At 37.9% G+C, this 14,543-nt stretch overlaps 1 protein-coding gene across 24 annotated transcripts in view; it reads left to right on the forward strand.

Annotated features, from left to right (window-relative positions):
• The window catches only part of ARPP21 (cAMP regulated phosphoprotein 21), a 154,406-nt gene that overhangs the window by 100,500 nt on the left and 39,363 nt on the right, over nt 1-14,543 (forward strand). For all 24 annotated transcript variants that reach the window (XM_053599471.1, XM_053599484.1, XM_053599466.1 and 21 more), the window contains 2 exons: nt 687-947; nt 6,289-6,415. In XM_053599471.1, the coding sequence (XP_053455446.1) occupies nt 687-947; nt 6,289-6,415 (388 nt within the window). The remainder of the gene's footprint in view (nt 1-686; nt 948-6,288; nt 6,416-14,543) is intronic.

Here is a 14,543-nt window from a genome sequence, read left to right on the forward strand (position 1 = left end):
GGTTTGGGAAAAATCTCAAGGTCAGTATCAGGATGGTAACCATTATCACCCCCACGTTCCTGATACAGGCATTCCCCCTGGAACTCTGATTTGCCAATTTCCTTTCATTTTCCCCTCGAATCACTAGGAATTTTAGGGCAACAGCTTAAAGAGTGAGCATTGTTTTTAAACGCCAGAAGAAGCCAGTGACTAAATGCTCCCTAATATAGGAACATAATCCTGCCCAGCCCACTGGTGACCACACTCCTGGCCCCATCTCTGCAGCAGCCGTGCTGGGGAGTGGTGAGTGCTGGTGCTTCCATTTTTCTCTGGAAGGCAGATCCAGCGGTGCTGCTGGGAAGACCAGCTGACCCTTCACAACAGAACACCAAGCTTCCTTTGTCTGCAACACCATCTTGGGGATACTGAGCACAAAATGGAAAAATAATAATAGTTTGCTTCTATTGGAAGAGGAAGATTTGGGTCAAATTGTTTATCATCTTTGACCCGCAGGATGATTAAAATCTGATTTTTTGTGTGTTAGGTTCTCTTGTTATGTTCTGTCTGGAGAATTCCTTATTTTATTTTTTCCCAGTTATACTTCCTCTCTCCCTAACGACTACAAGCATCTCCGCGCATGCCTCAATGTGCCTCTGTCATTACCAAGCTGATCTTGCTTATTCTTCATTTATTCCTGTGGCTTGCAGAGAGATGACGTGGCGACCCAGTTCAGCCAGATGAACCTGAGCCGGCAGTCCTCAGGAGAGACTCCTGAGCCCCCCTCAGGTCCTGTCTATCCGTCCTCCCTTATGCCACAGCCAGCCCAGCAGCACAGCTATGTCATCGCCTCTGCAGGCCAGCAGCTCCCTGCAGCAGGGTTCTCAGGCTCTGGACCTCCCATCTCCCAGCAAGTCCTCCAGCCTTCCCCCTCACCACAAGGGTTTGTGCAACAGCCTCCACCTGCACAGGTAACTGTGGTTTTTCTCACCTCAGTGACCACAACTGAATTCTGCTACATTTTGACTTTTATCATTCCATGCAGAATATTCTCATATTCAAGCTACTCCACTCTTCTGGTTTCCTCCCCCACCCCAGCCCAATAAGGACCTACTCTGTCCTATTCACCAGTTGTTCAAAGTGTTTGGGCTCAGAAAGTTAAGTTGAGTGAAGCTGACGCAAGTTCTTATGGTATAACAGGGGACTATCCCAGTTTCCAGGCTGCTGGTAGGAAGGCTGTAACAAAGCATTCCCTCTCATGTGATATCCTAGTCACGGGCTTGCCCAGCAAGAAAAAGCTGGGAAAGGAAAGGCCTGTACCTTGGGGACACCCATTTCCGTCTTGCTCCTGCTCAGGAAGTGTGTTCTTTCCTTTCTTATCAATTCACAAGCATTTTCTGGAGCTAATCTGGTGCTCCAGGCTGGAATTTCTCTATGAATATAAAGGAGGAAGGTAAGCTGATATCCACTGTCCTTTCTCTCCCAAAGGGGAAGCGCAGCTCTCACAGGTAGCCATTAATCACATTTAATTGACTAGAGCATGTAAGGCACCACAGATCACTGATTTTTACTGTCTTCTCAAAGACTGATTATGTGTTACTGTTCACCACCAAACATCTCTGGTGCTCCCCTGGGTATTTCTTGCAGAATATTGGAAGTGATTACTGTCAAGACATAAAATGCACAGAGGCATTTTCTCGTCCATTTTCGAGGCACACATATCCCAAGCAAATTCTACCCTAATTATGAAGTATTACATTATTGGATGAGCTGCTTGAAGTGCAGTGTTACCTTTTTATCATTTGCTTCATTGCCTTAACATCTTGAATAAATTATTTTCTTTTCAAACCACACAAAATCCTCTACCATAAAATGATTGTTACTCAGTTGTTCAATTTATTTTGAATGATTATTAATGGTTCATATTCAGTTGCCTTCTCTTCACTGGTGGGATCTAATGACATGTGCAAAATAATTTTAAGTTACAGGAGAAAAAGCTTCATTAATGTTGTCATTATTTCACTAATAAATACTTCAAGCTTAATTTTTTGGGGAAAAACAATTAGCTCTTTTAACCTAAACAGCTTCTGTGTCCTTAACACATTTCTGCTGTCATAGAGAAGAGTTGGCAGAATGTTTAATTGAAGACTTTTTTAAAACAAAGAAAAACTCTTCCCCAATGAAAGAATTTCAATATTAGTTACAATGTAGGAGCAAAGACATTTAAAAATCAAAACCCCAATGTGTCTTCAGCAGAAATGATTTAATTCCTTCTTCAGTAGATTTAAAAAGTAGAAAGGAAGGGTTAAATAAAAAGATGTTTATGGTTTATGATCAGTCTGGACATTTTTGAACTTCTTTTTAAAGAACCACAGATTAAAAGGCATAGGATATAACCCATTAGAAGATATTTGAAAATCTGTTTATCAAACTATAGGAAAATGAAGCAAACTCAGTTGATAATCAGCCCATGAACATATATGGAAATATGTTAAATTTATGCAGAGAATGGGTCTATTTAATTAATAAAATTGAAGGTTAATTTCATCTGACTTATCACATCTGCTTTCTAAATGCCCACTGGAAGGGCAAAGTGGGAGTCACGTGGATGAGGCAAAGAGGGACTTGAAGAAGAAAAATGGGAGTAGTGTTTCTTTTCAATATGTAGAAGCTCTTTGAGTTAACTAGGCCTAGTTTCTTGTGTTGACCACCTCCATGAACATGGAAGTGTTCAAGGTAAGAAACTAGGCCTACTATACTGATAGGTACATGTGGTACATGTCCAGTCTGTGAAAATTAGGTCAACTTAAGGAGGTGGTCATGTAGGAAAGTGGCCAGCTATAGAGGTTCTATTGTAATTTCTCCTTTCTTTTATTTACTTTATTTTCCTCATAATTCAACTCATTTTGGAGCTATTTTTAATGTGTTTGATTAAAAGTTTGTATTGTCTACCTTTTGAACTATGATTCTCCTTTCTCCCTTCCCCCCTCCTTTCAAACCATTCATACTGATCCTTTAAGCCCAGATCTCTTTTCTTTTTCCTTCTTTTTTTTTCAATTTCTATTTTATTATTTTCCATAATTATGCAATTAATGCTTCCCAAGTAATTTCTATATCTGCACACCCACACACACACACAAAAAAAATAAAAGAAACCAAAGAAAAAGTAGGAATAAACTAAAAGAACACAAAGTAAAAAGGAACTAAAATAGTAAACATGAGAGAAAAAAAGAAGTCTGAATAACTACCAACTACCACATAATTCATATGTGTATTCTTTTTAACGTACAAACACATTCATTTCACACAACATTCAAATTGCTAATAAAATTAATGCATGACAAATGTTTTCTTATAAGGTACTTGATAAAGTAATTATCCCAAAGACCAAGCAATACCATTTTGATGTAGTGTCTTATCTGACTATCTGACTATATTTTATCTGTGGGCATAATTCAAATTTTACTAAAGTTAATAAATACTTTATGTAATAACAGAAAGAAAATCAGTAAGTGTAAGGAAAAGAAATTGGTCTCTGGCTGTGAGTTGGAGAAACTAATAGAAGAGTTAATAAAAGTTCCTCTTTGCATTCTGTGCATGTTGCCCAAGTGGCAGGACCTGTAATTCTTGCCAGAGTTTGTCTCTTAGCATTGAAAGCTCAGTTGACATTCATATCAACTCTTTTTTTTTTTAATTTTTTCTATATATGTACCCGTGTTTATTTGGTTTCCACTTTTTGCCTTCACAAAATTAAAGAGGCTTAAAATTTAATAACAATAACAATGTTTAAGATAAGGACTAAAAACGAAAAGAAATCAGATGATTGCTGTAACAAAATATTGAACAATAATAATAATAATGCAAAAAAAGTAACATTCACATTGTCAGACAAAAGTATGTCTATCATAGAATGCTTTGACTCTGAGATTCAGTATGGAGTCAGCAGTTAACTTTTTCTTTTTCCCAAAGTCTCAAAAAATAGAGAATATTTATTTTTATAAATAAAAATAGAAAATAATTTCCAAAAACAGATCATACCAAATCTTATAGACAACAGAAAAAGAAGAAACCTTTCTTTCTGAGGGAGAATGAGGAAGGGTCAGGTGTTCCTTTGTTTGATATGGTTGGGGACCATAATTCCTAAAAGCTGGCCAGTGGTCTACCTTAGAAAAGCTCTGAATAGAAGGGGCCAAACCTTCAGCACAGCTTCTCAAGGTAAAGGAGGTAGGTCTAGGGGAAGAAAAAATAAATAAATAAACAAACCAAAAAATGATGAACACTAAAAATGAGATGCTTTTTTAAAAATGTTTTTACATTTTTTACTTTTTTTTTTTTTTTTTTTTTGTGGGTTTTGGCCAGGGCTGGGTTTGAACCTGCCACCTCCGGCATATGGGACTGGCACCCTACCACTTTGAGCCACAGGCGCTACCCTACATTTTTTACTTTTATTCAAACCATTAATGCTGGCCAAGAAATTTTCAAGTGCTTGACCTCCATCCTTCATTTCTGAAGGGCGAATGTGATCAGAGAGATCAAGGAATGGATATCACACTCATAAGCTCATATTTAATCAAGACAGTCATTTCTAAAGGAACAGAATGCTATTTTTTAAAAAAAGATATATAAATATAATACGGATAAATAAATTAGATTCTCATTTTTAATATTGTGAGGTATTTAGTGCTCAATGTTAGTAATCTTTAATAACACCACAATTGGCCAGAGTGTAATTAAATCCTATTATTACTCCAGAATTATTTGGGTTTTAATTGTTATAAACTGTCTGATAGCAAAGGAGATAAATAATAAGATCAAACCACTGTAAACAATGCATATGATAAATTATAGTTGCTAGATACTGACCCATGACTGCTTTAGACTTGTTCAGCTTCTTACCCTTGCATGTCCATATTATTAGGTAGTCACAATTACAATTCATAGTTGTTCCATGAAATTGAAGAATCACCATTCCATACAGAATCTTTTGTTCTAATGTATCCCAAAACAGGAAAATGTATTACATATGTTTCAATAACAAGATTGACTAGAAAAGTGTTTTCTATTTGGGGGGAAAATCAGAAAAGAAAATAGCCATACAAATCAGTTCTTAAATAGTTGGCTTGTAATTTTATCCTACATACATAGTACTTGTAGGCTTCCACTGGGGTAGCTCTGTAGTCTCTCTCTCTCTTTTTTTTTTGCAGTTTCTGGCCGGGGCTGGGTTTGAACCCACCACCTCTGGCATATGGGGCCAGCACACTACCACTTTGAGCCACAGGCACCGCCCCTCTGTAGTCTCTTTTAAAAAAGATGACAGGAGAAAAATCAGAGGCCTGGAAATAGAAAATAATTAACTAGAGTAGTAAGAAAATAGCTGTAATAAAAATGACCTGGGTAGGCAAAGAAGCCTTTCCAGATCAGGAAATGTTGATTTGAATCTTATTTAAAGTAATTAGAATATTTTCTCAGTCCTTAGAATATTAAGAAAGTGGCATAAACAATATCTTAGATTGAACATAATTGTTTTGGATACTGGCTAAGTATTAGTCACTCTGCAAAATGCTTTGATAGACTTTACCGTATCTCATAATTGCATTATCTGCTGCTTTTTACCTAAGAGAAGGGCCTCATCTCTTATAAACAGGTGTCTCACCTGTGTTTACATTAGTAAAGCAATTCAAGTTAGGTATAACATTTAAAACTGCCACAGGTTCTTTATTTGTTTGTTTGTTTGTTTTTATTGTTGTTGTTAGTGGTGATGATAGATTTCATTCTCTCTGTCATTAAAGCCCCAAATGGTTACTTTAAAACAGCCATTGTATTGCTCTTGACTAGGTCAGCAATCCAGCAGAACTTAACACAGATGACTAATGTCTGCTCCACATGGCTAAGGTAGCTTGATTGGGGCTGCACTCACAAGCCTTGAACTTGAGGGAAGCAAATCAATTGGGGTGCCTTTGCTCTCCACATGGTCTCTTCTTCCAGCAAGATAGCCTAAAGTTTACCTAGTGGCTTGGCTCTCTCCTGCAGAAGTGGAAGCATCAAGTCTTCTTAAGGATCGGGTTTGCAAGTCTCAGACATCATCTCATTGATCAAGTCACAGGACCAGCTCAGATTCATGCCTTGGGGAATGAATTATACCTCTCCACAGAAGTAGCGTTCATGTACACATAGGATGGGAGAAGTTTGGTCATCTTTACAATCTATCACAATTTAAGATGACAATATGTTTTATGTTAAAAAATTACTTTATGCACAATTCTTATTCCCTGCTTTATTAAAAAAAAAACAAAAAAAACCTTTCCTCCACAGATGCCTGTATATTATTACCCATCTGGTCAGTACCCTACCTCAACCACGCAACAGTACCGACCCATGGCCTCAGTTCAGTATAATGCCCAGAGGAGTCAGCAGATGCCACAGGCAGCCCAGCAAGCAGGTACTTAGAAATCTGTTTTCCATCTTTTCCTCCACTACAGTTATTTTTGCTGGTGAATCTCATAGCTATACTCTTTGGATGAGTATCTAAGCTTGGTAATTTAAATCAGCATGTTTCTCTTACCCAGAGATGATAACAAAGCATTTGATTGACTCTGGAAAAGTAACTGGTACAATAAGGTAAATCAAACGCTTGTCTAGCATCCCAGGCATGCATGCTCAACAATCTCTAGAAATTACTTTTCCATTTCCTTAGTTTATTTTAAAGCAGAGAGACAACCACAACCACGTTCTCTTTTTTTATTTTCCTTTTCAATTTAAAGGGAGAACTTGCCCTGTTCCTAAGGCTAGAGAAGCAAATTAGGTTGTTCCAATGAGATGCTAAAGAGCACTATTTTTAGAAGAAGGCTCCTGACACTGCAGCGTGTGTCTCGGTGGAACTCTGACTCCATGGTCCACTTTCACGATGGCCACATGCCTCCTGCTCAGAGCGCAGCAGCCACTGTGCAGTGGGAAGGGGGGCCGATACACTGTACGAGAGTGAGTAGCAGGTCTCACAGTGAACCGGTCTCTTTCCCTACTGTGTCACACTCCTAATGGAATGCCGTTACCCAGAGAGCAGCAGAATCCAGCAGGGCTGAGTGACTTGTGCTAGGGAGAGGTTTGTGTCATTCCTACTGACCAAACTGCAGGAAAAACTGCTAATTGTCATGCTGAAGATCGCCCGACTAGGAGACTCTGCCTTCTGTAAGTAGGTCATGTTTAAGAGCAGTGTTCCCCACTGCTGCTCATAAATGCCTGCTTGGTGATCTGATTTCCGCACCAAGTTTGTGTGTGTGTGTGTGTGTGTGTAAGAGAGAGAGAGAGAGAGAAATGCACAGATATCAGCTTGTAATATATACATGACATGTGCCATTTGTATAAACTATGAAAAAAGTGCAGTCCTTGCTAAGGATTAGTACCAATCGTGAACACCCTAAGAATACTAATGCTGACATTGCCAGTATTTTGTCAGATGGAGAAGGAATTAAATTCTCTGCATTGTGCATGGCTATATGTTCTTTAGCTTATCTCATGGCCTATTTAAAGTCTGTGGGAGAAGAATTAGAAAGACCTACAGAAGACAGGGAGACTTTTGTCTTGTTTCAACATTGTGTTACTTCGGGAAAGAATGTATTTGACCTCTGAATCAACTTTATACTTTTACAATAGTAAAAACACAAAAGAGTTTTTTATACTATTAGTTATTTTAAGAAAATCACATGGCAGTGTTTTCTCTGATTTGTGGAAAATGTTATCATCTCTATCATTCTGGTGGTGATTGTGCTGTCAATTTGGATACAGATTATACTAATGTGCTGCCCGCACCCTGAACTGTCTCATTTCCTTCTGCTAATGTTAATTAAAGAGTTAGTTTATAACCTTCTAAATCTTGTTTAAGATGCCATAGAGAAGTCTTCTTTTTCGTTAAAATGTTTTTAGAAGAAATATTCAGATCTCCAACTATAATGAGGTTTTATTTAGTTTAAATGCTTTTGTGTGACAGGTTTTAAAAAATGATTATTATGTCAGTCTTATGGTGGAGTGAACAGGTTTTAAAAAATGATTATTATGTCAGTCTTATGGCAGAGTGTTCTCGTATACTGGAATGGGGTTACAGATATGCTGGAATCTGCTAAACCTATAAACTAGATCTGTGTGGGGGCTGAGAAAACTGGATGAATATGCTAACTAAGTCACAAAATTAGAATTATAGAAAGTCTAAGATTCTCCACTGACTCCTACATTGCTTTCTCCTGTCCACTAACTTCACTGATGAATGTCTACACAGGAGAAAACGTGTGGCTTTTCTTTTTTTTTTGCTTTCACAGAACATTGTGGGAGAATACAGGGATGCAGAAACACCCTCTCTCATCTCAGAGAGACCTCCCTCACTGGCCCAAGCTACATCCTGTAGCACCCTGGTGGCTTTGCTCTGTCCATGCTCTCTCATCCCCCAGAAAATGCCATCTCTAAGGCAAGATGATGAAACTGCCATGGGAAGAATGCATTCTAACACAGTATCATGTTCAAAATAGAAGCAAGGGCAGTGCTTCAGGTGTTAAGGCAGTGAGTGGCTGTTAATGCAGTCTGTGGAAGGTGAGGGGCTGTGAGAAGTGAACTGAGACATGGAAAGCATTGTCCCCAGAAGTAACCGCACCAGTATAGGCATGCAGACTTACACCTTTGAGCTCTCAATTTTTGTGACCACCACATCTGATATGTGACCAAAAATTCCAACACAGTTTCCACAGCACTGCTGAATTTACCAAGTATTTGGGAAAGCATATGACCTCACAAAGAATCACTTCTGCTCTTAGCAGAATAATCCAGGTAACCCAGCTCACACAATGGCTCTTTGAGAGTGCACTGAAGCTCTGGTTCCTACAGCCAGAAGTTCTTTTATTGGGCCTAGTGAGACCAAGAGAGATTATCCAAAGGGATATGGCAGAGTTATTTATGAGAGCAACTCCATGTTGATGGACTATCAGAGAAGAAAGAGCCTTTTGTAGGTAACTGTAAAAGCCACATTTTCCAAGGAGCTTGAAGGTCGGCCTTCTCTATCTTTCTCTTGAACTCTGGAGCACTGTCAGTGCATCACCCTCCCATGGAGATGTTCTGACTTGTCCTTCTTCCTGGGACTTGCAGTCCTGTGTCCTAGCATCTGGCCCTCTCCCATCCTGATGCTGACAGCAGGTGGTAGCACAGTATCCTCCCCTATCACCTTATTAAGCCTTAGAGTGAAATAAAATCATGTCAGTTAAAGCTAAATAATATTTTAATCCCAATTTTCCTCCTGGCACTGTTCTTAATCTTCACTTAATTGCATTAAAAAGCAACTCTTCCTTCTACCTTATGGCCAGAATTGAAATCTCTTGTCAGTTACTACATTTTTCCTAAGCCTTAAAACTCTACACAGTGAATTTTTATAAAGTGAACTGGATACTCTACAGCTAATTAAATAGGACATTTGAGTTACATTGAGGCCTGGAAGGGGACCACAAGTTCTTCCTCCTGGTGATTTTGTGCTCTTTATCCTATGGATGGGTGGTAAATGTGTCAAACATGCAGAAAAGGAAGCTTGTGCTGGTGGAGACTATAAATAAAGGGAAATTGTGGAGAAATTAAATGGTAGATCTGCACAGTGATAGTCGGATTTGGTAGGTGCATATGTGAGAAAAATAAATACCTTTAATATAAAAATGGCTCCAACAGGAAAAAAGTTTATTGCCAATCTAACATTCTCAGGGACATCCAACAGTAGGGGGACAACTTTCCCTATGAGGCAATTGTTCATAACCCAAGTCTACATAGAAAAGCAGTTATCAAGTTATAGTTAAAAGACGATAGTCTTGTAAATCATTCTCACTTTGAAAGGCTTAGAAGTGAGAGCCACTTAATGGACAGCAGATTTTCTCAGGGGTCAAACACTGATGAAGGGCTGATGAACAAACCTTTCACTTCTTCGTGTTTTAGGTTTATTTTAGTAGTCAGCTATCATACAGCTTTTAGTACCTTGTTTGCAATGGTTTTACTCTCGTAGAAAAAAACATCTTTAAGGCCACAAAAATATTAGCAATAATTATATCTACCATGGGTTGAGGAATTCTTGCGGGCTACTTGCTGTGCTAAGTGTTTGCAACCTTAATTTAATCTCCACCACAAATTTACAAAATTAATTATAGCATTTCTGTTTTACAAATGGGTAAATTACCCTCCGCCCCAAGGTTGACTGAGTTGGGAAAAGCATCAGGTTTGGAACATTCTAAGCCTGTGTGTTAGTCACGTGACAGGAATGATGTAAACAGTTTGGGTATATATATATTTTTTCTAACAGTTTCTATAATACCATAGTTTTGCTTTCACATGGACCATCACATAGAAACTGGCATGTCAAAACTAAGCCAGCATGCTCATGTTACAGAGGCAGGTAAAATTTAATTAATTATTTAGGATGCAGGTTGGCTTAAAAGCAGAAAAACTTGAGAACCCTGGATGTTTGCATCCCTGCTCAGCATGGTGCTCCGTATTACTTTGCAAAGCTGGTCCATAACAACAAGCAGCAGAGAGCAGCTCAGACACTTACATTCAAATCACATTTTGGAAAGGAAACAAGAGTTCCTCTTAACATGATGTTTCCAACTCCAAATTTACTTTTCAGCTTGACCTAAAAAGGAAAGGTCTGTAGCTTCATTCATGGCTCTTAAAAAATCTTGAACATCTTTTATAAAATAACAAAATGGGCTAATAAAGTCCTATGTACTTTCAGAAGTAAGCATTTGAGAAAAGATCTAGGTTTAGTATCAGAATAATACCGGGCTCATAAAAAGAATTAAGAACTGTTTCCTCTTCTACTTTTGGGAAGAGATTATATAAAATCTGTGCTAAATCTTTAAATGTTTAGTAGAATTCTCTAGAGAAAGCATCTGAGCCTGGAGATTTTCTAGCTCTTTTCTGAATTTTTTAAACGATAATTTCTGGAGCTTTTAAGTTATGACTTAAATCTTCATGGCTAGAGGACTATTCATATTATCCATTCCAATTTGTTGAGTTTTGGTATTTTATGATCATCAAGGAATAGACACATTTTTCTAAGTTGTTAAATTTAAGAACATAAGCATGTTATTTAATGTCTTCTAATAACTTTCGGATGTATTGTGATATCCTGTTGCATTCCTGACATTGATAATTTTAACTTTTCTCTTTTTATTTTTGTCAGTTTTGCTAAATCTATAAATTTTATTGTTTTTCCCAAGAAATAACTCTTAGTTTTATTGATTTTCTCTATTATTTTACTGTTCCAATTTCATTGATTTCTTCTCTTATCTTTATTGTATTATTTTCTTCTCTCATTCACCATAGATTTATTTCACTCTTTTTTCCCCGTATTTTCTTGAGGTAGGAAGTTAGATCACTGATTTGAAATACTTTCTCTTTTTAATGTAATCATTTGATGCTATATGTTTCCCTCTCAGTCCAGCTTTAGCTGTATCCCACATATTTTGATATAATGGATTTTCATTTCATTCATTTGTATGTGTTTTTTAATTTTCTTTTAGATTTCCTTGTGAACCCATGGATTATATAGAGGCATGTTGTTTAATGCCCGAGCATTTAGAGATTTTCATGTTGTCTTTCTGTTATTAATTCTAGATTGATTTAATTATAGTCAAATAATATATTCCATATTATTTCAATTCTTATAAAACTGTCGAGGTTGGTTTAATGGCCCGGAATATGGTTTGTTTAGGTGACCGTTCCATGAGCACTTGAGAACACTAGGTGTTCTGCTGTTATTGAGTATGTTCTATACTTTCAGTTACATCCGTTAGTTTATTTTGTTGTTCAGAAGTCCTGTATTTTTGCTAATTTTCCATTTCCCTTCTATCAGTAGCTGAGGTAGGTATTCACAGGTCCTATCAGAAGTCTCCCTAAAGTTCTGAAATGAATCTCAAGGCAAAGATTGCCTCCACTGTACCTGAAATCAAAGGCTGAAAGAGAGACTTAGAAGTTATTCAGAGCATATTATCATTTCATTCCTTTCCCAAATGAATAAGAGATGTTTCTGGGTGGTGCCTGTGGCTCAGTTGGTAAGGCACCAGCCCCATATACCGAGGGTGGCGGGTTCAAACCCAGCCCCGGCCAAACTGCAACCAAAAAAATAAAATAGCCGGGCGTTGTGGCGGGCGCCTGTAGTCCCAGCTGCTTGGGAGGCTGAGGCAGGAGAATCGCTTAAGCCCAGGAGTTGGAGGTTGCTGTGAGCTGTGTGAGGCCACGGCACTCTACAGAGGGCCATAAAGTGAGACTCTGTCTCTACAAAAAAAAAAAAAGAGAGATGTTTCATTCTCTAAAAAATGTTAGAAACATTTCATAAAAAATAGTCTGGAAGGGCAAAGGTTGTCTTAACAGGAGGGTTTGAGTGAATTGTTTCTATAAGCTGCTGCCTACATCTCTCACTTACCAGGATTTCAGCCCTATTGCTCAATGCTAGTAATATTACTTCGGGTTTAGATAGACGAGTAATGAAGAAGGCTCTTTACAGTCAACAATCCCTTCTAGTCGAGGAGAGCCTGTATGCTTGAATATCATGAAAACAGAATGCTGTGAAATCAAGAAGGCTACACAGCAGAGCAGAAAGGAGGAAAAAAATTTAAAAACTTCAAGGGAGCCTAAATTAGATTATAAGTACAGCACATCATTTAGAGTAGATTCTGAAAATTATGGATATACTTCTCACATCTGCTTTATAAAATCCCTTTTTTGTCCTCCCCCAAGCCCTAACTCCCAACTATCTGCCTGATGATTCATTTTGGGTAAAAAACGGTTTCACAGAGCATTTTACATAAAATGTTTTACTTCTAAAATTATAGTTCAAGAGGAAATGAAGAAAAAAATTAAATGCATATTATTGCAACACCCCATGCAGCTTTTGTGAGGCTTTCTTACGCCAACTTAATATACTTCTGCTCTGTTCCTCCCAGGCTCTGTGTTGAGTAAATGGTGTCCCAAGCCGCCTTGCAACAGGACAGTTGGACTCTCTCACAGAAAATAGTAATGGAGGTCCCTGGGATTTTTTTTTTTAATTTTTTTATTCACTCTTCTATTTATATTTAAGATACTTACTTGGAGTTTCTCTTACATTCTGCTCAACAGGTGCCATGAGGTGGGGTTTAAACACTCAATTTTACTAATTGAGGCTAAAAATTTAGCCTCCTGCCCAAGGTAGAGTCTCCCTCATCAGAGTCAGAAAGACAGCTTCTGCTACTTCAATACTTTCAGATTTAATAACAAATTCAGTCTTAAGAAACAAAGCCAGCTTTCCTCAGACAGTCCAGCAAAGTCTGACTTGTGAGATTCTTCCCAGAATGTGGGAACTCAGAACCATCTAGCACATGCAAGTTGTAAGGAGAACACACAAGCAAGAATGAAAATAATATCTCAGTAACTTGGAGCTATATTATCACCATTCTCATTTAGTTTAAAGTCCCCCAATTTTCAGAGAATGATCTTTCCCTTCCCTGACAGACAAAGTGGAAATGAGCCCTGCAACAGGCCTCCTGTCCAACTAATCAGAGAGGATACTGATTAATGTAGGCAAAGAAGCTTGCAATGTATAAAAGACATAGGGAAGAATGATGAAGGAAAAGAAAACCAGGTGAGGGGAAGTAGATTCTGTTTGTTCTATTTCACTAACTCAGACCATGACCCAGGGAAATAAGAGTCCATTGAGTCAAACTCCATTCTACATCTGAGGAAACCATTTGTGTGTAAAGACTTCTTAGTGAAGAATTATAGAGATGGAGGGGGTCAACCTCTTAGAAATACACTCTTTAAAATAGACCAGGAGGTTTTTGTTTGTTTGGTTCTCTCTAGCTGGAAGAAAAATCCCAAACATCTTTCATCTCTTTAGGTATAGCTGTTGAGCTCCCTCTGGCCCCTTCCACACATAACCAGTTCCAGGTCTCTGAAGGTTTCCAACAACTGCTTGTAAATGCCGTGTTCAACCCCTCACGTGGGAGAAAGAAACATTACTTTAGCCAGCGCTTCTTAGATATTAATGTGTATATATACCACCTGGACCTTGTTAAAATGCATATTTTGATGCAGTAATTCTGAAGTGTGGCCTGAGATTCTACATTTTTAGCAAGCTCCCAGGTGATACTGATACTGCTTCTGTTCCAACATCTTAAGAACAATATAATAGCATATTGTTATCTATGGCCAGTTTATAAATAAATGGCTGCAAAGAGAAGAAACTTATGCAAATATATTCTTTGATTTGACATTATTTGTATTTTACACACAATTATAATATTTCACAGTTAATATGTCTAATATTGTGAATTATAGCTCGTGTATAGAATTAATACCCTAATGTTTAAAAATATGAATTTTAAGACAGAAGATAAGTATAACATGAATCCATGACATGACAGAAGGCCGAAAGAATGAATAATATGTGTACCTGTTTTCACTTTGGCATGCTAGGCTGTGTGTGTAGCAGAAAAAGAGAAAGTGAATATTCTCTTTAGGTGTCTTGGTGGTCTATCTTTCTCTTGGGGAAAATATGGTGCCTCACCTACTGTTGT

The sequence above is a fragment of the Nycticebus coucang genome, chromosome 8 (genome assembly GCF_027406575.1).
Source record: "Nycticebus coucang isolate mNycCou1 chromosome 8, mNycCou1.pri, whole genome shotgun sequence".
Lineage (NCBI taxonomy): Eukaryota > Metazoa > Chordata > Mammalia > Primates > Lorisidae > Nycticebus > Nycticebus coucang.